Source organism: Chenopodium album, chromosome 9, assembly GCF_948465745.1.
Source record: "Chenopodium album chromosome 9, dcCheAlbu1.1, whole genome shotgun sequence".
In the NCBI taxonomy this organism is placed as follows: Eukaryota; Viridiplantae; Streptophyta; class Magnoliopsida; order Caryophyllales; family Amaranthaceae; genus Chenopodium; species Chenopodium album.
Window position 1 is genome coordinate 71,606,964 of NC_137842.1, and position 18,741 is coordinate 71,625,704.

General features: G+C 33.8%; 2 protein-coding genes across 2 annotated transcripts; both read right to left on the reverse strand.

The window, feature by feature from the left end:
- Positions 1–6,814: 6,814 nt before the first annotated feature.
- LOC145559162 (transcription factor bHLH143-like) lies at positions 6,815–10,605 on the reverse strand. The gene is made up of 4 exons (XM_081620592.1): positions 10,454–10,605; positions 8,981–9,598; positions 8,719–8,873; positions 6,815–8,625 (listed from the first exon to the last, which is right to left on the reverse strand). The coding sequence occupies exon 4, from the start codon at positions 8,605–8,607 to the stop codon at positions 7,459–7,461; it is 1,149 nt and encodes a 382-aa protein (XP_081476718.1). The 5' UTR covers positions 8,608–8,625; positions 8,719–8,873; positions 8,981–9,598; positions 10,454–10,605; the 3' UTR covers positions 6,815–7,458.
- Positions 10,606–16,234: 5,629 nt separating this feature from the next.
- Positions 16,235–18,498, reverse strand: LOC145560470 (peptidyl-prolyl cis-trans isomerase FKBP12-like). The gene is made up of 5 exons (XM_081621725.1): positions 18,354–18,498; positions 17,942–17,975; positions 17,746–17,807; positions 16,965–17,017; positions 16,235–16,469 (listed from the first exon to the last, which is right to left on the reverse strand). The coding sequence occupies exons 1-5, from the start codon at positions 18,439–18,441 to the stop codon at positions 16,368–16,370; spliced, it is 339 nt and encodes a 112-aa protein (XP_081477851.1). The 5' UTR covers positions 18,442–18,498; the 3' UTR covers positions 16,235–16,367.
- Positions 18,499–18,741: the final 243 nt, after the last annotated feature.

Below are 18,741 nucleotides of genomic sequence, written 5' to 3' on the forward strand. Positions count from 1 at the left end.
GAACACGAAACATTCCAAATTTCTCAAAAAGCATGGATATTAGCCTCCAATTTTAGTATTTTTTTGACTTTTTTTCGCCCAAAAATAAAAATTGCCGAAATGTTTAACGTGGTCCCTAATAAACTCCGGGAGTCCAATTAGGCGGGTGGAACCATCCAATTTGCCTTTAAACGACCAATTTACCGGTTTACTACTTGCACCAATTAAATTAACTCAAGCCTACTACGAACATTTATGACAACTTATAATGATCATATATGGTTCCAAACAACATTCTATGACCCCAAGATGTATCCCCTTCAATCTCAAAACTTTTCGACACCGAGCCTCGAAAGATCCCAAATTTCTCAAAAATCATGGATATTAGCCTTCAATTTTGGAATTTTTTGACTTTTTTCGCCCAAAAATAAAAATTGCCGAAATGTTTACCATGGTCCCTAATACCCTCCGGGAGTCCAATTGGATGGTTGGAGCCATCCAATTTGCCTTTAAGCGACCAATTTACCGGTTTACAACTTGCACCAATTTCATTAACTCAAGCCTACCACGAACATTTATAACAACAAATAATGACCATATATGGTTCCAAACAGCATTATATGACCCGGAGATATATCCCATAGAATTTCAAAACTTTTCGACACCGAACCTCGAAACCTCTAAAAATTTCTCCAAAAGTGTGGATATTATCTTTCAATTTTGGAATTTTATGACTTTTTTTGCCCGAAAATAAAAATTGCCAAAATATTTACCAGGCCATGGTCCCTAATACCCTCTTGGAGTCAAATTGATTGGGTGCAACCATCCAATTTGCCTTCAAACGACCAATTTACCGATTTACAACTTGCACCGATTTCATTAAATCAAGCCTACCACGAACATTTATGACAACATATAATAATCATATATGGTTCCAAACGAAATCATATGAATTCGAGATGTATCCCCTAAAATCTTAAGCCTTCTCGACACCGGGTCCCGAAACCTCCAAAATTTCTCAAAAATCGTGGATAATTAGTTTTCAATTTTGGAATTTTTTTTTAATTTTTTTCGCCCGGAAATAAAAATTGTCGAAATTTTTACCACGGTCTCTAATACCCCCTGGGAGTCCAATTGGGTGGGTGGAACCATCCAATTTTCCTTTAAACGACCAATTTACAGGTTTACAACTTGCACCGATTTTATTAACTAAAGCCTAGCTACCACGAACATTTATGACGATATATAATGATCGTATATGATTCCAAATGACATTATATGACCCCGAGATGTATTCCCTAGAATTTCAAGACTTTTTGACACTAGGTCCCGAAGATTCCAAATTTCTCAAAAAGTAATGATATTCACCTTCAATTTTTGAATCTTTTGACTTTTTTTCCGTAAATAAAAATTACCGAAATGTTTACCATGTTCCATAATACCCTCTCGGAGTCCAATTGGGTAGGTGGAACCGTCCAATTTGTCTCTAAACGACCAATTTACTGATTTACAACTTGCAATGATTTCATTAATTTAAGCCTAGCACGAATATTTATGACATCATATAATGATCATATATGGTTCCAAACGACATTATATGACCCGAGATTTATCCCTTCAAATCTTAAGGCTTTTCAACACCGGGCCCCGAAACCTCCAAAATTTCTCAAAAAACGTGGATAAAAATCTTCAATTTTGGAATTTTTTGTCTTTTTTTGCTCGAAAATAAAAATTGCCAAAATGTTTACCATGGTCCCTAATACTCTTCGGGAGTCCAATTGGCTGGGTGGAATCATCCAATTTGCCTTTAAACGTCCAATTTACCGGTTAACAATTTGCACCTATTTCATTAAATCAAGCCTACCACGAACATTTATAACAACATATAATGGTCATATATGGTTCCAAACGGCATTATATGACCATGAGATGTATCCCCTAAAATCTCAAGGATTTTCGACACCTGGCCTCAAAACCTCAAAACTTTCTTAAAAAGCGTGGATATTAGTCTTAAATTTTTGAATTTTTTGACTTATTTTTCGCCTTTAAATAAAATTGCCGAAATTTTTATCATGGTCCCTAAGCTAATACCCTCCGGAAGTCTAATTAGGTGAGTGGAACCATCCAATTTGCCTTTAAATGACGAATTTACCGGGTTACAACTTGCACTGATTTCATTAACTCAAGTCTACCATGAACATTTATGACAACATATAATGATCATTTATGGTTTAAAAAGTACTATATGACGCCAAGATGTATCCCCAAAAATCTCAAAGCTTTTCGACAACGGGCCCCGAAACCTCAAAATTTTCTCAAAAAGCGTGGACATAAGCCTTCAATTTTGGAATTTTTTGACTTTTTTTTGTTCGGATATAAAAATTGCCGAAATGTTTACCATGGTCCCTAATACCCTCCGGGAGTCCAATTGGATGGTTGGAGCCATCCAATTTGCCTTTAAGCGACCAATTTACCGGTTTACAACTTGCACCAATTTCATTAACTCAAGCCTACCACGAACATTTATAACAACAAATAATGACCATATATGGTTCCAAACAGCATTATATGACCCGGAGATGTATTGTCTAGAATCTCAAAACTTTTCGATAACGTGCCCCAAAACCTCCGAAATTTCTCAAAAAGCGTGGATATAAGCCTTTAATTTTGGAATTTTTTGAATTTTTTTCACCCGAAAATAAAAATTGCCGGAATGTTTACCATGGTCCCTAATACCCTTAGGGAGTCCAATTGGGTGGGTGGAACAATCCAATATGCCTTTAAACAGCCTATTTGCCGGTTTATAACTTGCACCGATTTCATTAACTCAAACCTACCACGAACATTAATGACAACAAATAATGATCATATATGGTTCCAAACGGCATTAAATGACCCCAAGATTTATCCCCTATAATTTTAAGATTTTTCGACACCGGGTCCTGAATCCTCCAAAAATTCTCATAAAAGTGGATATTAGCCTTCAATTTTGAAATTTTATGACTTTTTTTTTCGCCCGAAAATAAAAATTGCCGAAATGTTTACTATGGTCCCTAATACCGTCTAGGAGTCCCATTGGGTGGGTGGAACCATCCAATTTTCTTTAAACGACCAATTTACCAGTTTACAACTTGCACCGATTTCATTAATTCAAGCATACCACGAACATTTATGACACCAAATAATTATTAATGATCATATATGGTTCTAAACGACATTATATGACCCTGAGATGTATTTCATAGAATTTCAAGACTTTTCGTCACCTGGCCCCAAAATCTCCAAAATTTCTCAAAAAGCGTGGATATTAGCCTTTAATTTTGGAATTTTTTGTTTTATATTCGCCCGGAAATAAAAATTGCAGAAATGTTTACCATGGTCCCTAATACCCTCCGGAAGTCCAATTGGGTTTGTGGAACCATTCGATTTACTTTTAAACGACCAATTTACCGGTTTACAACTTGCACTGATTTACCGGTACACAATGGCCAATTTAATTAACTTGCACCGAACCCGACTTGAAATGAAATTGACCCAAACCCGTTTTAACCCGTCAAAACCTAAATTTAACTTGACTTGTTACAAACCTGACTCGAAATCAACCCGACTTGTTATTGACCTGACCCAAATTCAACCCGAATTGTTATTGACCCGATCCGAATTTTACCTTACCTATTACTTACCCAGCCCAAAAATTCAACCCGATCTGTTACTAACTCGACTTGTTATTGACTCGACCTAAATTCAACCTAAATTGTTCCTGACCCGATTTCAAATCACCTTAAATGTAGTTTGGACCACCTTATTATTGTTGATTAAAGCATTCTGTCTTGGGAGACCAATTAAGTCGGTCCAGGCCAGCAAAAGAAAGGAGCATCATCCTCAAATTAAGAGTTAAATATATAGTATATCTTCCTAAACTATAGACTATAGTGCCTAGTATATTGCCATATATATTATAGCCAAAGGAAATAATTAGCTTGATAAAAATGATAATTATCTATTTATATTTAGTTGAACCCAAATATGACCTGATTTGGAAATGACCCGACCTAATTTTAACCTGCAAATTATTGACTTGAACATAACCGGACTTGATACCGATAATGACCCGATTTGATAATGACCTAACCTAATTATAACCCGCAAATTATTTACTTGAACCGAACCCGACTTGAACCCGAGAATGACCCGACTTGAAAATGACTCGACCTGATTATAATCTGCAAATTATTGACTTGAACCGAACCCGACTCAAACTTGAGAATGACTCGACCTGATTCTAACCCGCAGATTATTGACTTGAACCGAACCCGACTCGAACCCGAGAATTACCCTAACCCGTTTTAACCCGTGAAAACCCGAATTAAACCCGACCTACTGTTCACCCGACCCGAATGTAACCCGACATGTTATTAACCCTACCTAAACACGTCCCAAACCCGATAAGAAGTATGACCCGACACAAGTATGACCCGACTCAAGCATGACCCGACCCACATAGGTTATGGAATTAAACTGAATTGACCCAACCCGAGTTTACCCGACCCACTCTTACCCGATCCAAACCCGACGCATTTACCTAAATTTACAGCTCTAATATTAAGGGCTTGTATCTAAAGAAAATAGGATTACATTTAGCATTGCTTTTTCGCAATATAACGCACATGCTCAAAATCATTACAACTAATTAGTCACCTATATAATTGAATAAACCATTTCATTTTAATGATCCCTGTCATTCAAAAATATCTACAACATTTTGATTATTAATTAATTTGATTATGCATTAACTTTAAGCACGTTTTCTTAAAACATACATAAAAGATTAATTTTTTGTTTCAAAAAAATTATTATGTTTGTGTGTATTATATTGTTGGATCATTTCTTTTTAACAAATACGAGTATTAATTTTATATTCGTATGCTTTGAAATACACATTGCATAGGTTTATGTACGTACTTTTACATTAACATTCCAAAACATATGGAATATTATAAAACCAACATTATTCCATTATAGCTAAATAAAATCCCTGGCTATTTTTAATTCTACCTTTATAAAGAGTACATCATATAATTTCTCAAAAAAAAAAAAAAAAAAAAAAAGTCATATAATTTATCTAAGATTTAGGAATAAATAAAAACTAGAATACGATTTTCATCAACAAAATATTATTCCCAAAATCAGAAAAAAGCAAAGAAATAAAGAAAAAGAGGAAAATAAAAAGGGAGACTATTTCCCTTTTAAGCAGGAGCCTCTCTTTATGAAAAGCTAATGGAAGAAACTATTTAAACTTGTTAATCATGAACAGAAACAACATCATTCTAGCATTAACTCTAATTTAATTGAAGGCTTTAAAAGTAACCTTATCAAAATTAAAAATAAAACTGAAATTTATTTCTTTTTCAAAAATGCAGTGACTTAAAAAGTGAGTTATACTTTTTGGTAAATTGCGATCACGCGAAATCTTTGGCACTTATTGGCACCACATCAAACTCATTTTTTTTGTAACTTTATAAAATTTTCTTCAGTAGTCCACAAAAGACAGCCTTAAAAAGGGTGAAAAGATTACTCATTCAAGTGAGTTGTATCTTGTATGATGCATATAATTATATTTTTAACTTGTACTAAGTCCAAATTATAGACAATTTAACATCATATTAGGTAAATTCAAGATCTATCTTAATCATTTTCACATTACAAAGGATTTAACATGGAATTAGTCAGGCATGGAAGAGCTATTTGTTAAATATCTACCTAATTCGTACACACCATATATTCCTTATTAGTGCAACAATGCAAGTAAAAGTGGTTAAATTGATTGAGCGTGAATGACCTGATTTGTACCTGATACTATACACAAATCTAGATATGTGACGTTGATTGGAAGTTGAAACCATGTGGTCCATACCAACTCGAATTGATCACTATTTGAAATTGATTATGGCTTTAATTAAACAGTTTATCATAAAAATTTAATAGACGTTATACTCAAAATTGACCCAAATCCATCTAAATGACACACCACTTGAATGCAATCTAAATGAAATTATCTTAATCTAACAGACTTATTTTTAGTACATGTCTACATTATTAGATAATAGAGGTCTTAAAAGATTAACAAGACGTACATTAACCTCCATCTATAAACACTGAAAACACATCTAGTCAAAAAATACATGCAATTATTGTTATGTTGTATTAAACATGTATGTAATTGATTCCAAAATCAATATTGAAAATCAATAGATTTCATTATTCATCCCAAAAATATCTAGTTTCATATGCATTTCTGTCATTCACTTCCTAGGTCAAATTATAGATATAGTAGCTAAGTTATAAAAGTAGATGATTAGATCCATGAGAAAAGAAGCAGCCGATGAAAAAAAGACTAAAATACCCTAATCATTGACTTGAAGAAAAACCATAAGAAGCAAGGCCAGGTGGGTGCACAAAATTATAAATAAGCCACCGCCATGAATGTAACCATAATTTCATTTTGTATTCTTATAATATAAAAAAGTATGTAACCCCACATTTTAGCCAACAATTCTCAATTACAAATCTATTATGATCTTTATTGGGTCCCAAAAATCCCTCATCCAAATAGCAAGGAAACAGCCTCTTCTGGTGCACAAAAGATGTAACATGACATTTCATTTCATTTCCTCACTAAACAAATTGCACTACAATACAACAGTACAATACTCGAATACGTCACGATGTGTAAAATTACTAATTTACCCTTAAAGCGTACCCCTCGGGAATGCTCGAAATTCATTTTTAGCCGGTTTTTTCCGTCTTTTAACCGTTCGGCCGAGTGCAAATAAGGTACATGATCAAAGTATACTAATCACAAAAGCAACATACATAATTATATATTACAGACAAACTCATGACAGTAACTAAGTAAACCACTAAGAGAACACTTTAAGACAAGGGCTTATGAAAAGCATGGGGCCTAATCAATTCAGGCTAAGAAAGAAAAGCAAAGAAAAGATAAAGGGGCCCTCTTTAAAGAAATGAAAGCTCAAGAAAGAATAATAAGAGGTAAAAATAAAAAGTGGGGGCCTTTTTTAACTTAATGCGCATGCTGCTAAGAAGCCATATTAGTCTTTCTTCCTTCAAATTTCAGGGTCCCTGCCTTGGGTCGTTTTCCAGCACAAACAAGCACTAGTCATCCCCCATGCGTTCTATTCCAAGACTTTTTCGACACCCGAAAAGGTATTACTATCATTACTCGTCAACAATGACAATGAACGAGGCCTCATTTCGTGCTATGATGACCACCATTGGATTTGATCTGAGGCCGTAGATCTCACCTTTGCACCCTCTAGCTATGTGTTTATTACGCAATTATGTACAATCCCAGTAGAAGAAAATAACAGCGTAAAAGGACCTACTTACAAGCGGAGTTCCTCACTCTGGCTTTGAGTAGTACGTTAAACAGATAACTTGGACTGTGACTAAGGACGTTCAATTTAGAGGTTCGTAGGAGCTGGAGCTATCTGGATCTCCTGATGACATGGTCTCAGCATTGTACTTCAAACCTTTTAAATAGCTGATGGCTTCGTCTAGGATCACTAATGGATCCTTGCTCGTCAAACCAGGAATTATACCTTCAAGAACTCTCAATGTATCATGGATTTTATCTTTTCTAGGTCTCTTGGTACCAATCGTAGGACACATTCGCTCACTGGGAGCATCGATGAAACCTCCATCATTGACATCCTCATATGCAGGGCTATGCCGCATTCTGTTAAACCCACCATGAAGGCCTTTCTGCCGCTTTGAAGATCTTTCTAAACTAGCCACTTGATAATAAAAATCTTTTTCACCCTCTTGGTCCTCCTGCTTCTCACAATCTCTGATCTCTTTGGCCAATGGAGAGTGACCGCTGCTCACTTCATCATCATCCTCACCATCACAATCATCATCTTCCAAGCCATCATCATTATCATCATTGTCATCCTCAGAATAAAGCAAGGCATTAATTTCTTCTGTATCTTCACGCATTTCACTGATTTCGTCAATAATTTCATTTTCACCTGACTCCTCACATAAAGCAGGTGTCTTAGTCCAAGCTTGTTCGATGATTCTTCCTTGTTTTTCAGCAAGATATTGGTGGCATGCACCAAATGACTCTTCAGCTGGCAGATTCCAAGCAGGACAAGTAGTAGTTAGTGGAGTTGTAAGATTCTCCACCCGAGGACACAGAGAACTAAAGATAAGTCTAGTTTCATTTCCTGACCGATCAAAAATGAGAAACTTCTTCTGTTGAGCAGAAGGTAATTCACACGTTGATGGCTTCTCACCACCACCAACTCGAGCTGGAAACAGAGGATTCTGTTCTCCGTGATATTGATTTTGAGTAAGTGGGGTCTGAGAATGAGGAACAGATTTTTGTATTGAGCCATAACCTTCAATCGTAAGGCCTGTTTCGGGATATCCAGAATACCCAAATCCATTCAAGTCCAAGTTTGCTGAAACCCTGCAAGGGTTTTTAGAAGCAGGCAAAAACTCGTGTTGCCTGTGCTCAACGGGTGCAATCATGCAGTTTCTGAAAGCAGATGATTCCAAAGGAAAATGTTGCTGACAAAGCCAAGAGCTACTCAGCTCAACCATTAAACTGAAAAAACCCACCTAAAGTTGGAAAGGGAGAAATTTTATTAACTATTACACAAACCAGATGAATATTTTTTACGAGAATGAATGGTAATAAGTTTTGATACTAACCAATATTATAGATGCTTCAATATGATATATTCAGCCTCTCCCTCAAGATTATAATAAAGAAGAAAAAAACGCGAAATATTCAACAGAAAACTAACAACAGCTAGTGCAAATCCAATCTACGTTACAGGTTTAAGCAAATGACGAAAATATTCAGCCTGCAGGCAACAAAAAATGAATATAATCAATAGATACTCAAAAGCTCATCTTCATTAGCAGAAAACAATGCATCAAATTGAGTTGAAAGGGAGTGATTGACACATACCTGGCAATCCTGCAAAAGTTGAAAACAAGCTATAACTCTAACTATTATGGTTGCTTTTCCTGCGATCCCATTCTCATGCTTCAATGCCCGAAATCTTGACTGGCTTGCTCCTTGACACACCATAACTACTACTAAATCCTTTCAGATAATACCCTCAAAATGAGCTATAAAAGAGACCGAAATACTACTACCACTGCTACAAACAAGGAAGGATGATTTCTAAGGAAATGAAAGAGGCCGAATTACTGAAGGAGAATGACACCAAAGGGATATTTTAGTGGAATGGTAGTTAAACGCTGACAAAGAAGGAAGACAATAATACTACAAGTTCTAAACTAGAACAACTCTATATCTATTCTTAAATCTAGATAATAATGTACCAAAACCAGGGAACGACGGCGACGTGGTTAGATCCCATGGTAAATGATGAAAAATTCAGTTAATGACTTATTGAAAATCAACGGAAAAAGGGTGACACTTTACAGGATAACCTTACAGTACAAGTTCAAAGAGATAACATAGCGGTGTACATCAATGGAAGAGCAGAACCAACACATGCTGTTTTATCCCTATCCCTGAAGTTTGCGAAACCACAAAACCTAAAGGTAAATAAAGATCCTGCACGAAAAAATGACAGCAATTTAACAACAATATATATGATTTTCTAGATGAAACAGAAACAACAACCAGTATGAATTCTCATATCGAAAAGGGTGTAAGAGCAACAACAACAGCAACAACAACCACCAGTGTGAATTCCGATATCTAAAGGGGACGAAAGAGCAACAAGCCTAATACAATAACCAGTATAAATTCCACCATTCGCGGCAAGGCAGCTAAATATGTACACAGCCTAACCTTCAATCAGTAAATACTAAGAAGAAAGGTAGTAAAGAATCATGCTATAAGTATAACAAGCTACAAAGTATAATTCATACTCAAACTTTCAAAAAAAATTCAGAACAACAAAAACATACATAAACTAAATTCACATATGATACTAATTCATGAGGCTACAAACTTTAAAGCTGCAATTTAAATAATACAGTACTCCTTAATGAAGTAAATACAAACTTTGAAGCAGCAAATTAATAATTACGGAGTATAAAATTACCAAGTAATCACTTTACTTTCTTCTTTGTACTCGTAAGATAATTATACATTTATACAGGAAATAACTAAACATCAAGATTCAATCTAACTTCCGTCATCTTTTCTTCAGTAACATATCAATTACCAAAAACCCTAATTCTCATAATTAACTAACAACAATTTGAGATCATGGGTACACCCAAAATCATAAATTTCTTTCAAACCCATAAAAATTTTAAGAATTAATTGACAAAACAAACATGGGGTTTTAACTATTGGGTAAATATATTCTATCATCAGCTACAATTCACCAAACAACAATCAATTCTTAATCTCTTCAATCTTACCAAACAAAAATTCATAACAAAAATCAAAACTTACCAACTAATTTCAGGTGAATGAAAAAGATGGGAAATTGCTGAGTAGTTTGATCAGATGAACCAATTACTGACTGCAAACTGCAAATAAAGGGAGAAAGAAAGAGTTCAGGAGAAATGGTGGGTGAAGAGAGAGAGAGAGAAAGAGGGTGAGAATACAACAGTCAAAAAGGGGTGAGAAGGCAGAAGGATGATTTTATAGAGATTTTTTTTTTTTTTTTTTTGATGTTGTTAAAATTAAATTAAATTAAATCAAAGAAGATAAAATGTGATCTCACTGGATTACCCCCAACCTTTTTTGTATGCAGTGTCAAAAGTGTCAACCGCACGGGGGTAATATTTTGCCAAACTCTTTAATGACATGTAGGGCTGTCAATTCGGGTAAACAGTTCGGGTTTGGGTAGGGTTTATCAGTTTCGGGTTATAACGGGTCGGTTTATAACGGGTTGAAATAATTAGCGGGTCAGTTTTGGGTCGGTTTTGAAAATTATCGGGTCAGTTTGGTTTGGTTTTTGTAATTGCAGTTTCTATTCGGATTGGGTCCTTATCGGGTCGGGTTCTAGTCGGTTCGGGTCATAATCAATTTGGGTTGAATCGGGTCGGTTTGAAAACGGGTTTAGCCCGTTTAATGTGGGTTTCGGTTAAAAACAGTTCGGGTCTTAATCAGGACGGGTCGTAATTGGTTCGGGTCATAATCAGTTTGGGTTAAACTGGGTCGGTTCGAAAATGGGTTTCGGTTCAAAACATATCGGGTAAAATCGGGTCCAATCATTATCGTTTCAGGTTATAATCGGTTTAGATTGAACTTGGTTGGTTTGAAAACGAGTTTAACCAATTTGAAGCGGGTTTCTAATCAAATCATATCGGGTTAAAATTGAGTCGGATGATTATCGAGTCGAATTAGTCAGATAACGGATAGGAACGGGTCATGTTATAATCAAGTCAAGTCATAAATAAGTTGGGTTTATCGAGTAGTGGGTTGAAACGGATTAGATCATAAACATATTGTGTAACAGATTGTAATAACGGGTCACGGGTTTTAAACGGTTTGGTCTCAACGGGTCACGGGTCGTAAACGGTTCGGTCACAACGGGTTACGGATTAAACCGGTTCGGTCACAACGGGTTACGGGTTGAAACGATTTAGGTTTATCGGATTTTTATCGGGTTTTAATGGTTTTCGGTTTAAAATGGGTCGGGTTACTATCGGGTTTAGGCGTAATCGATTTGGGTTGCTTTCAGTTTCGGGTTGCAACGGTTTGGCTTGATACCGGGTCGGGTTAGTAACGGTTCGCACAAATTCGATTCAGTTCAGTTTCGGGTAGGAAAAAATTGGGTCGGGTCAGTTTTCGGTTTCCAAAAAACGGGTTTTAAGCAGTTCAGTTCCTTTTCGGATCGGTTCGAAACAGTCGGGTTTAACGGTTCGGGTCAGAAACTGACAGCTCTAATGACATGCCATTAAAGAATAAAGAGTATAATACTAATAAAGAACATATAAACCGATGAAATGACACAGGCTATTTTCGTTTTCAAAGTTTGACTTAGGACGAATAAAGAGTATAATACTATTAAAGAGCATGCGTTTTTTCAAAAAAAAAATACTAATAAAGAACATATAAACGGATGAAATGACACATGCTATTTTTGTTTTCGAAAGTTCGACTTCGGATGTATAAGGTTATCAAAATTCAATGTACTATTGTTTCAAAAAAAAATTCAATGTACTATAATTAAAATATATATATATATAATTATAATCTATGGATAAGATATAATAAGATAAGATGAGTAAAAATCAGGTTAATAGAATGATCTCTTATAGTATATATGGAGTAAAAAGTTGGTGGAGTGAACATGTGATATGTTATTATCCTCCTAGTCTAAAAAAAATCTACCAAATTTGCATGTTTAATAATTTGAACAAAAAAAATGAAAGAGGGGAAGTCTAAAAAAAAACACAAAAAAACAACTAGTAGGTGGTGCCTTGGTGTGCATCTTTTTAAGTAAGAATGATGGATAAGTTGATGAAGTTGGGTGAGACATCCATGTCAATTTGTCAAACCAGTTTATCAATAAGATGTAAAAGTTTGGGAAATTGATTTTAAGTCATTATTTTGTGTGAGATTGATTTATTCTGGTATAATATACCATCCCTTCAAAGCTTTATTGATTAGAAGTATGTTTACCACCTTAGTTTTAGTTAACTAAAATTATTTCTATTTATTGACTTGATTTCAATTTTGCTAAGTAAATTGAATTTGCGAATAGAAATGTTTGATATTAATAATCTGATCCAGTTGTTTTCTCTTGTTTTGTATATAGAGTTTTATCAATTATAAAGTATGATTGCTTGAAACTCGTATTTATACACGTATCTAGTATTTTTTTATGAAAAATAAGGTTTAAACCCATAGAATGTTACTCCGTATAATTATTGCATGTATGGTCGTAGAGTTCTATATATATCTTTTACCCCTAGAAAATGTCCACCTAATTCCATAAATCTATAATTGTTATGCATGGTACTCGTAACAAACAGTACAATACCAAAATTGTGCATGTGTTGTATTTTCAATTGTTTCTTTTTTATGCAATTGTACATGTGCCGACGTGCAGTAGATAATGTTCATCTATGGATGAATGCCAAAGAACTTTATACTGGCCGCCAATTAGGCAGTCATATGTAACATCAACTATATGATGTTTTCATATTTTACGATTTATATATGTACTATTTTGTTTCATATTATTTGCAACAATTTAAAAGTACGTGTAAGTAAAAAGTCTCTAATCCTGAGACATTACATAATTTTATACCAAAAAAATATCAAATTTTTTGTGGTGTATATCCACTTTTATGGTTTTATCTCTTTATCTTGTGACATAGACTAAATATCGGTGTATTAAAAATTTATGTAGAATAATCCGAAGTAATAATTTTAGTCATACATAAACATCTTGATAAACAAATACGTATTACTTAGCACAAACAAAAACTAGTTTCATGCTATTAACTAAGCTTTTCTATCATAGTCGAAATGAGAGAAGTCCAACTACCAGTCAAGAAATTAAAGTACATTATGTCATTAATTCATGATGCTATTACTATACTACAAATAGTCCATTTGATTGCTCCACAAGTACATGTAATTAATTATTTAATTTCTTAATCCTAAAATGAAGATCACTCTCCACTAACCTTGTAGAAATGTATGCTTAATCAAATTATAAGATTTTAAATAAATTTCCCCATCACTTTTGATAATCTTTAATAGGAGGATTTAAGCTTGACATGGAGATTGATTCATTGATAGATTGATACCCACAAAGGCACAAAATAATGTATGTCACTGTAAAATGTACTTTGCAAGTTGACAAAGACAATCGAATTAGTAATTATTGTTATTTTCAAAGTTGGGCAATATTTAGTGAGATACAAGTATTCAACATGCTTGTAGAGGTGATAGAAAATAATATGTCCGAATCAAGCTTTTGTATAAAATCTTATGCTCAAACCCCTAAAATAATATCGGGCTTATTAAGTGTTTTTCAAATTGGACTGATTTAATTTAATCTAAAACTACGTGTTCACGCTTGTCCAAACCTGTGCTTAGCTTTTTAGGTCGGCGGGACAGTGCTATTGATTATCACCTCTACTTGCTTGATCTAAATTCTCTTGGAAAACCCTAGATAGTTGCTCAAAGATCCAATCTCAAGCTAAAATAAAAATAGGTTCTAATATGATGTTGGTGCTTGGTTGCAGTTCTTTGATTAGCTCTTGTGCGACATGTTTTATAGTGATATGATAGTATATATCTTAATTATTATGTAGTAGTGGTTGACTGGCTAATTGTATTGTTGTATGTTAAATAATTATAGTAACCGAGATATGTAAAATTGATATCTTTTAGAGAGTGAACATCATTCATAGTTTTTCTTAATAATTTCCGGCTTAAACATTGAATTTAATAGAATTAAATCATTCTTTCAACTGTAACTCGTGCCTAAAACATGATCAAGCTTCACATATACTTCATCTCTTCACCTCAAAATCTATTAAACGTTGTGGGTCAATTGATAATTCACCACCTATATATATGATAATAAATTCAATTAAGCTATAATGAATTAAATTATTAACAATAACACGCTTGGTGTCATTAGCCATTTGCTTCAAGTGGAGGGAACAAACACCAAAGTAGCTAAGCAAGTTCATTTGTCACATAATAAGGTCTACCATTTTGGTGACATTTATAGGTCCCACTAATTTCATTTCACTATTTCAAAATTAAAAGCCTTAATTTTAGGAATTCCCTCTTTATTGTGATGATAATTAAATCATATTATAGTCAAAGATGAATTAATTATACTAGATTATTTAGTTTAACGTAATTACATAATCTAAAGTTTGGCCAATCAACTCTCCTTTTGTTAATTTTTACCCATAGGCGTGAGGGTGAGTGATTTTTTTCGTCAACCACCTCGTGGAGAATATAATCATGATTTATTTTTAGAAAGTATATTTTGTTTATTGGGTATGATTAAAAAAGATTCATTATATATTTGATGAAAATAAATTTTTATTTTTTCCTTTAGAACAATGAAAAATAATATGTAAAAATGTTAATATTTTTAAAGACAAAGTAGACATATTATTACACATTGAGCCGAAAGAAGTCACTTCTAGACTAATATGCGGAAAACGGGATATCAAAGATTAGTTTCTTCAAGCACTATTTTTTTTTAATAAGGGTTTTACCTAATATTAAAAAAATTAGTGCTTTACTTATATAAAAATAGAAGGGGATGTGATTGACTGATTAGTATACTGTGTTTGATGAATGCTTTCAATGTTTTTTATTTTATTTTATGAATAAAATTAAGGCCAATCAACAATTGATAATGTTTAATCCTCAATTACTTACACTACTAGCTTAACCTAATCACAATGCATTATGTTTTGGTTATTGCTATTTCATTTTGTTGATCATTAATGTGATGATTATAAGTACATTAATTATTACTTATACGAGTATCAAATTGGAATTAAAGACAATGAGATTAAATGACTATGTTCTACTCTTACTAAATTTAACGGAGTAATAAAGTACTTAAATTATCCGTTCCTCAAAATAAATAAAAAATACAGAGTACTACTTATCTGAATTTATTCACTAAATCCAAATTATTTTCTCTACAACAAACTGTTGTGAGAGTTTGCTTAAATTTAATTTTCACTATATCAAAACTTGTTAGGAACCACTCGTACTTCATTATCAGGAGGCTTAGGCAATAGACAACCCATCAATTGTATGATTTGTATCCTCCATAATACGATATATGAACATGACTACTAGGTTAATTTCCGTAATCAACTTAAATTAGTCGAATCAAACATAACCATCCACATATTCATGCTTATAAGAAGAATAAACTTTCTGTATAAAGATTTAATTTTAGATTCGAGTCACATAATTATGGTTAAAGTTAATCAGATCAGATATAATTACTACGTAAAACTTCTGGGATCTCAGGCACCCAAACAGCTGAGCCTTGAACGTTTAGTTTTATTTAAAGTACCTCAACCATAATCGATCAATTATGAACAAGGTACCCCAACCGATGCATCTCTTTCAAGTTTTTGTATGTTGAAATGCCCAGAAATCCACCCTCCTACAATTCCCCTTTGTAACCAGCACTGCATTTTGCAATTAACGGAGCGAATTGGAAAAAACACTACTTGTCTACTTCGTAGGTAAAACAATTGAGATTATTATAAGGCTTGATGCACACAAAGATGAATACTAGCATTGCACAATAGCACATACATGTTAAGTCAAGCAGATAATCAGACAACCATAGTTCTACATCTTATTCTTGGTTTTGTGAAAATGGTTTTACTAAAATGTAAGCAGCTAATTACTGAGCGCTCAACACTTCAATCTCAAACACCAGGGTGGAGTTAGGTTGTATTCCCCAAGCAGGGAATCCGCCAGCACCATAAGCATAGTCGGGAGAGCACTGAAAATTTGAACAATAATTTTGGATCCATCAGTCTTTTCATTAGCCAAAGGATTTTCAGAATAAAATTGTTTATGTAAAGCATAACAATTAAAGAGAGCATCTTATGCAGAATACAGAGAAACCGATGTATTGAGTGGAGGTTCAAGGTTGTTCAGTATCATACTCAGGTAATTGTTGGCTTTGAGATTTCAAATATTATCTGATATAAACTGTATATCATCAACTCAAAATAAGTAGTAATATGACTTACTCCGTATATGATTATGTCTATAATATGTAGTCATGTAAATTTAGAAAACAGACAACATAATGCTAGAAACAGCTATTTCAACTTTCAAAAACTAAATTTAGTTTGGGATTGTTTTAAGTTGGACTTTGGATTATGCCACATTTTATCCAAGCACTAGTTTAGCATAGTGTAGGAACCAAACAGATCTATCTACCAGGGGATAAACACTGGTGACGAAGTATAATAAGAGGAGTGATACTTACTGTTAAACGAGCAACTTCACCCACTTGCATTCCGAGCACACCTTCATCCCATCCTGAAATCATTACAGACAATACTCAATAACTAGCTGAATATTTCAGATCAATAACAGGGTAGCACAAAACCATGCAGAAGATAATAAGGTTGTAATCAATTCCATTAAAAGCATTAGCTTGGCAGCAGAAGTGATATATGAGGTAAATTCAACTGATAGATATCTACAATTTTTGCACTTAATCAGTTCGATTTTTTTGGTTGACCAGGTTTCCAGCAGCCGAATTATCAGATTTGTGATAGGAATGTTCGGATAAAATGCAGAGGAAATTTTAGATTTTGGACTCGTAACCCAATTGGGCAGTTGCTCAAGGAAAGAGGAAACATGTACAATGGAATTTGGAGTGTGTCTATTGTAGTCACAAGGAAAATATGTTTTACCACTTGTAATTTTCATCACGACCTATCAGGAAAGGCTTAACCAAGGATCCAAATTAAGAGGAAGCCAACAATTCGATATGAATTCATCGACCCCAAACAAACATAAACCATCGTTTCCTATTCTCCTTGCCAACAAAGCATAATAAGCAAGATTCAGCTCGGGCTATTAAAAAGTTCGGTTGCTTATCATATACCAAATCACACCAAGAAGTCAAATTATCTTTCACAATACAGAAACTAGTTTAGACATCAAAGCTATCAACAAACTATATACACAACAAAGTACACATTTCGAAACACATCATACCAAATTAAAGGATAAAGGGTAGAAATTTTTCGCTACCATACCTTTAATCACATTTCCTTTGCCAACATTGAATGAAAATGTTTGCTGCCCAGGATCCTTGGTGCTGTTATAAAAGCCAGGTGAACGAAACGATTTAGTGTAACGAAATCGAAATCGTAAAGTACAAATATAACTAGGATTTAGAATTAATTTTGCACTTCAAACTAGCTAAAACAAAAGAAATAAAACCCATTATACCTCCAGAACTTTTGAGAGAGATCCCTATCTTTCCCTGCACCATTAAACAATTTAAAGTTTAAACAAGCATAATTAGCAAATTTAACCACAATCATTAATTATTACAAAATAATGCATCCAGTAGTAACAATCAAAACTACCAAAAAAGTAAGGGGGAAAAAAATAACATTATACAAGAATCAATTTTTCAATCAGTTTTTATGGCACTTAATTTATTTTTCGCTGAAACTTAATATTATACATTAGAAAAAAAAAAAAAAAAAAAAGCATAATCTAATGAACAAGAAATAATTAGCTAAAAGATAATATAATCAAGATAAAATCTTCACAAAAAAACACTAATAAACCCTAAATTTTTTTTTTAATATAATTTACATGAAAACAAACGAAAAGGGGAGGAGAGAGAATATACCATAACCAGTGCAGTGAACGGTGACTTTCTGACCGGTTACCGGATTGGGACCGGTGCCTGGCCTGAGAATTTCCTTCTCTATTCCCATATTTTGTGGTTGATCTAGTGTTTCTTCACTATTCTCTGAAGTAGAATTTGCGACTAGGTTTTTATTTAGAGAGTAACGGGCTATAACCGGTTTAGATATATTCACCTGGGCTGGGGGTGAGGAGGGGTACACTTGTCAATGTGACACGAACTGACCCGACCCGCGAATCCATCTTCAAAATAAAGCATTACGAAGTACTTTGTATTTTTAAAATGGATCTGAAGTCGATTAACACAAAGTACTTTTTTTTTTTTATTATTATTATTATTTTTAAATAATTTTTTAGAACCTAGCTAATTA

What these genes read in the sequence shown, in the direction of transcription:
- LOC145559162 (XM_081620592.1), bottom strand. Translation starts at nt 8,607, where the DNA reads ATGGTTGAGCTGAGTAGCTCTTGGCTTTGTCAGCAACATTTTCCTTTG.
- LOC145560470 (XM_081621725.1), bottom strand. Translation starts at nt 18,441, where the DNA reads ATGGGAATAGAGAAGGAAATTCTCAGGCCAGGCACCGGTCCCAATCCG. An exon ending in CTCTCTCAAAAGTTCTGGAG is followed by an intron (nt 17,808 to 17,941) that starts GTATAATGGGTT and finishes CTTTTATAACAG; the next exon opens with CACCAAGGATCCTGGGCAGC. An exon ending in CAAAGGAAATGTGATTAAAG is followed by an intron (nt 17,018 to 17,745) that starts GTATGGTAGCGA and finishes TAATGATTTCAG; the next exon opens with GATGGGATGAAGGTGTGCTC.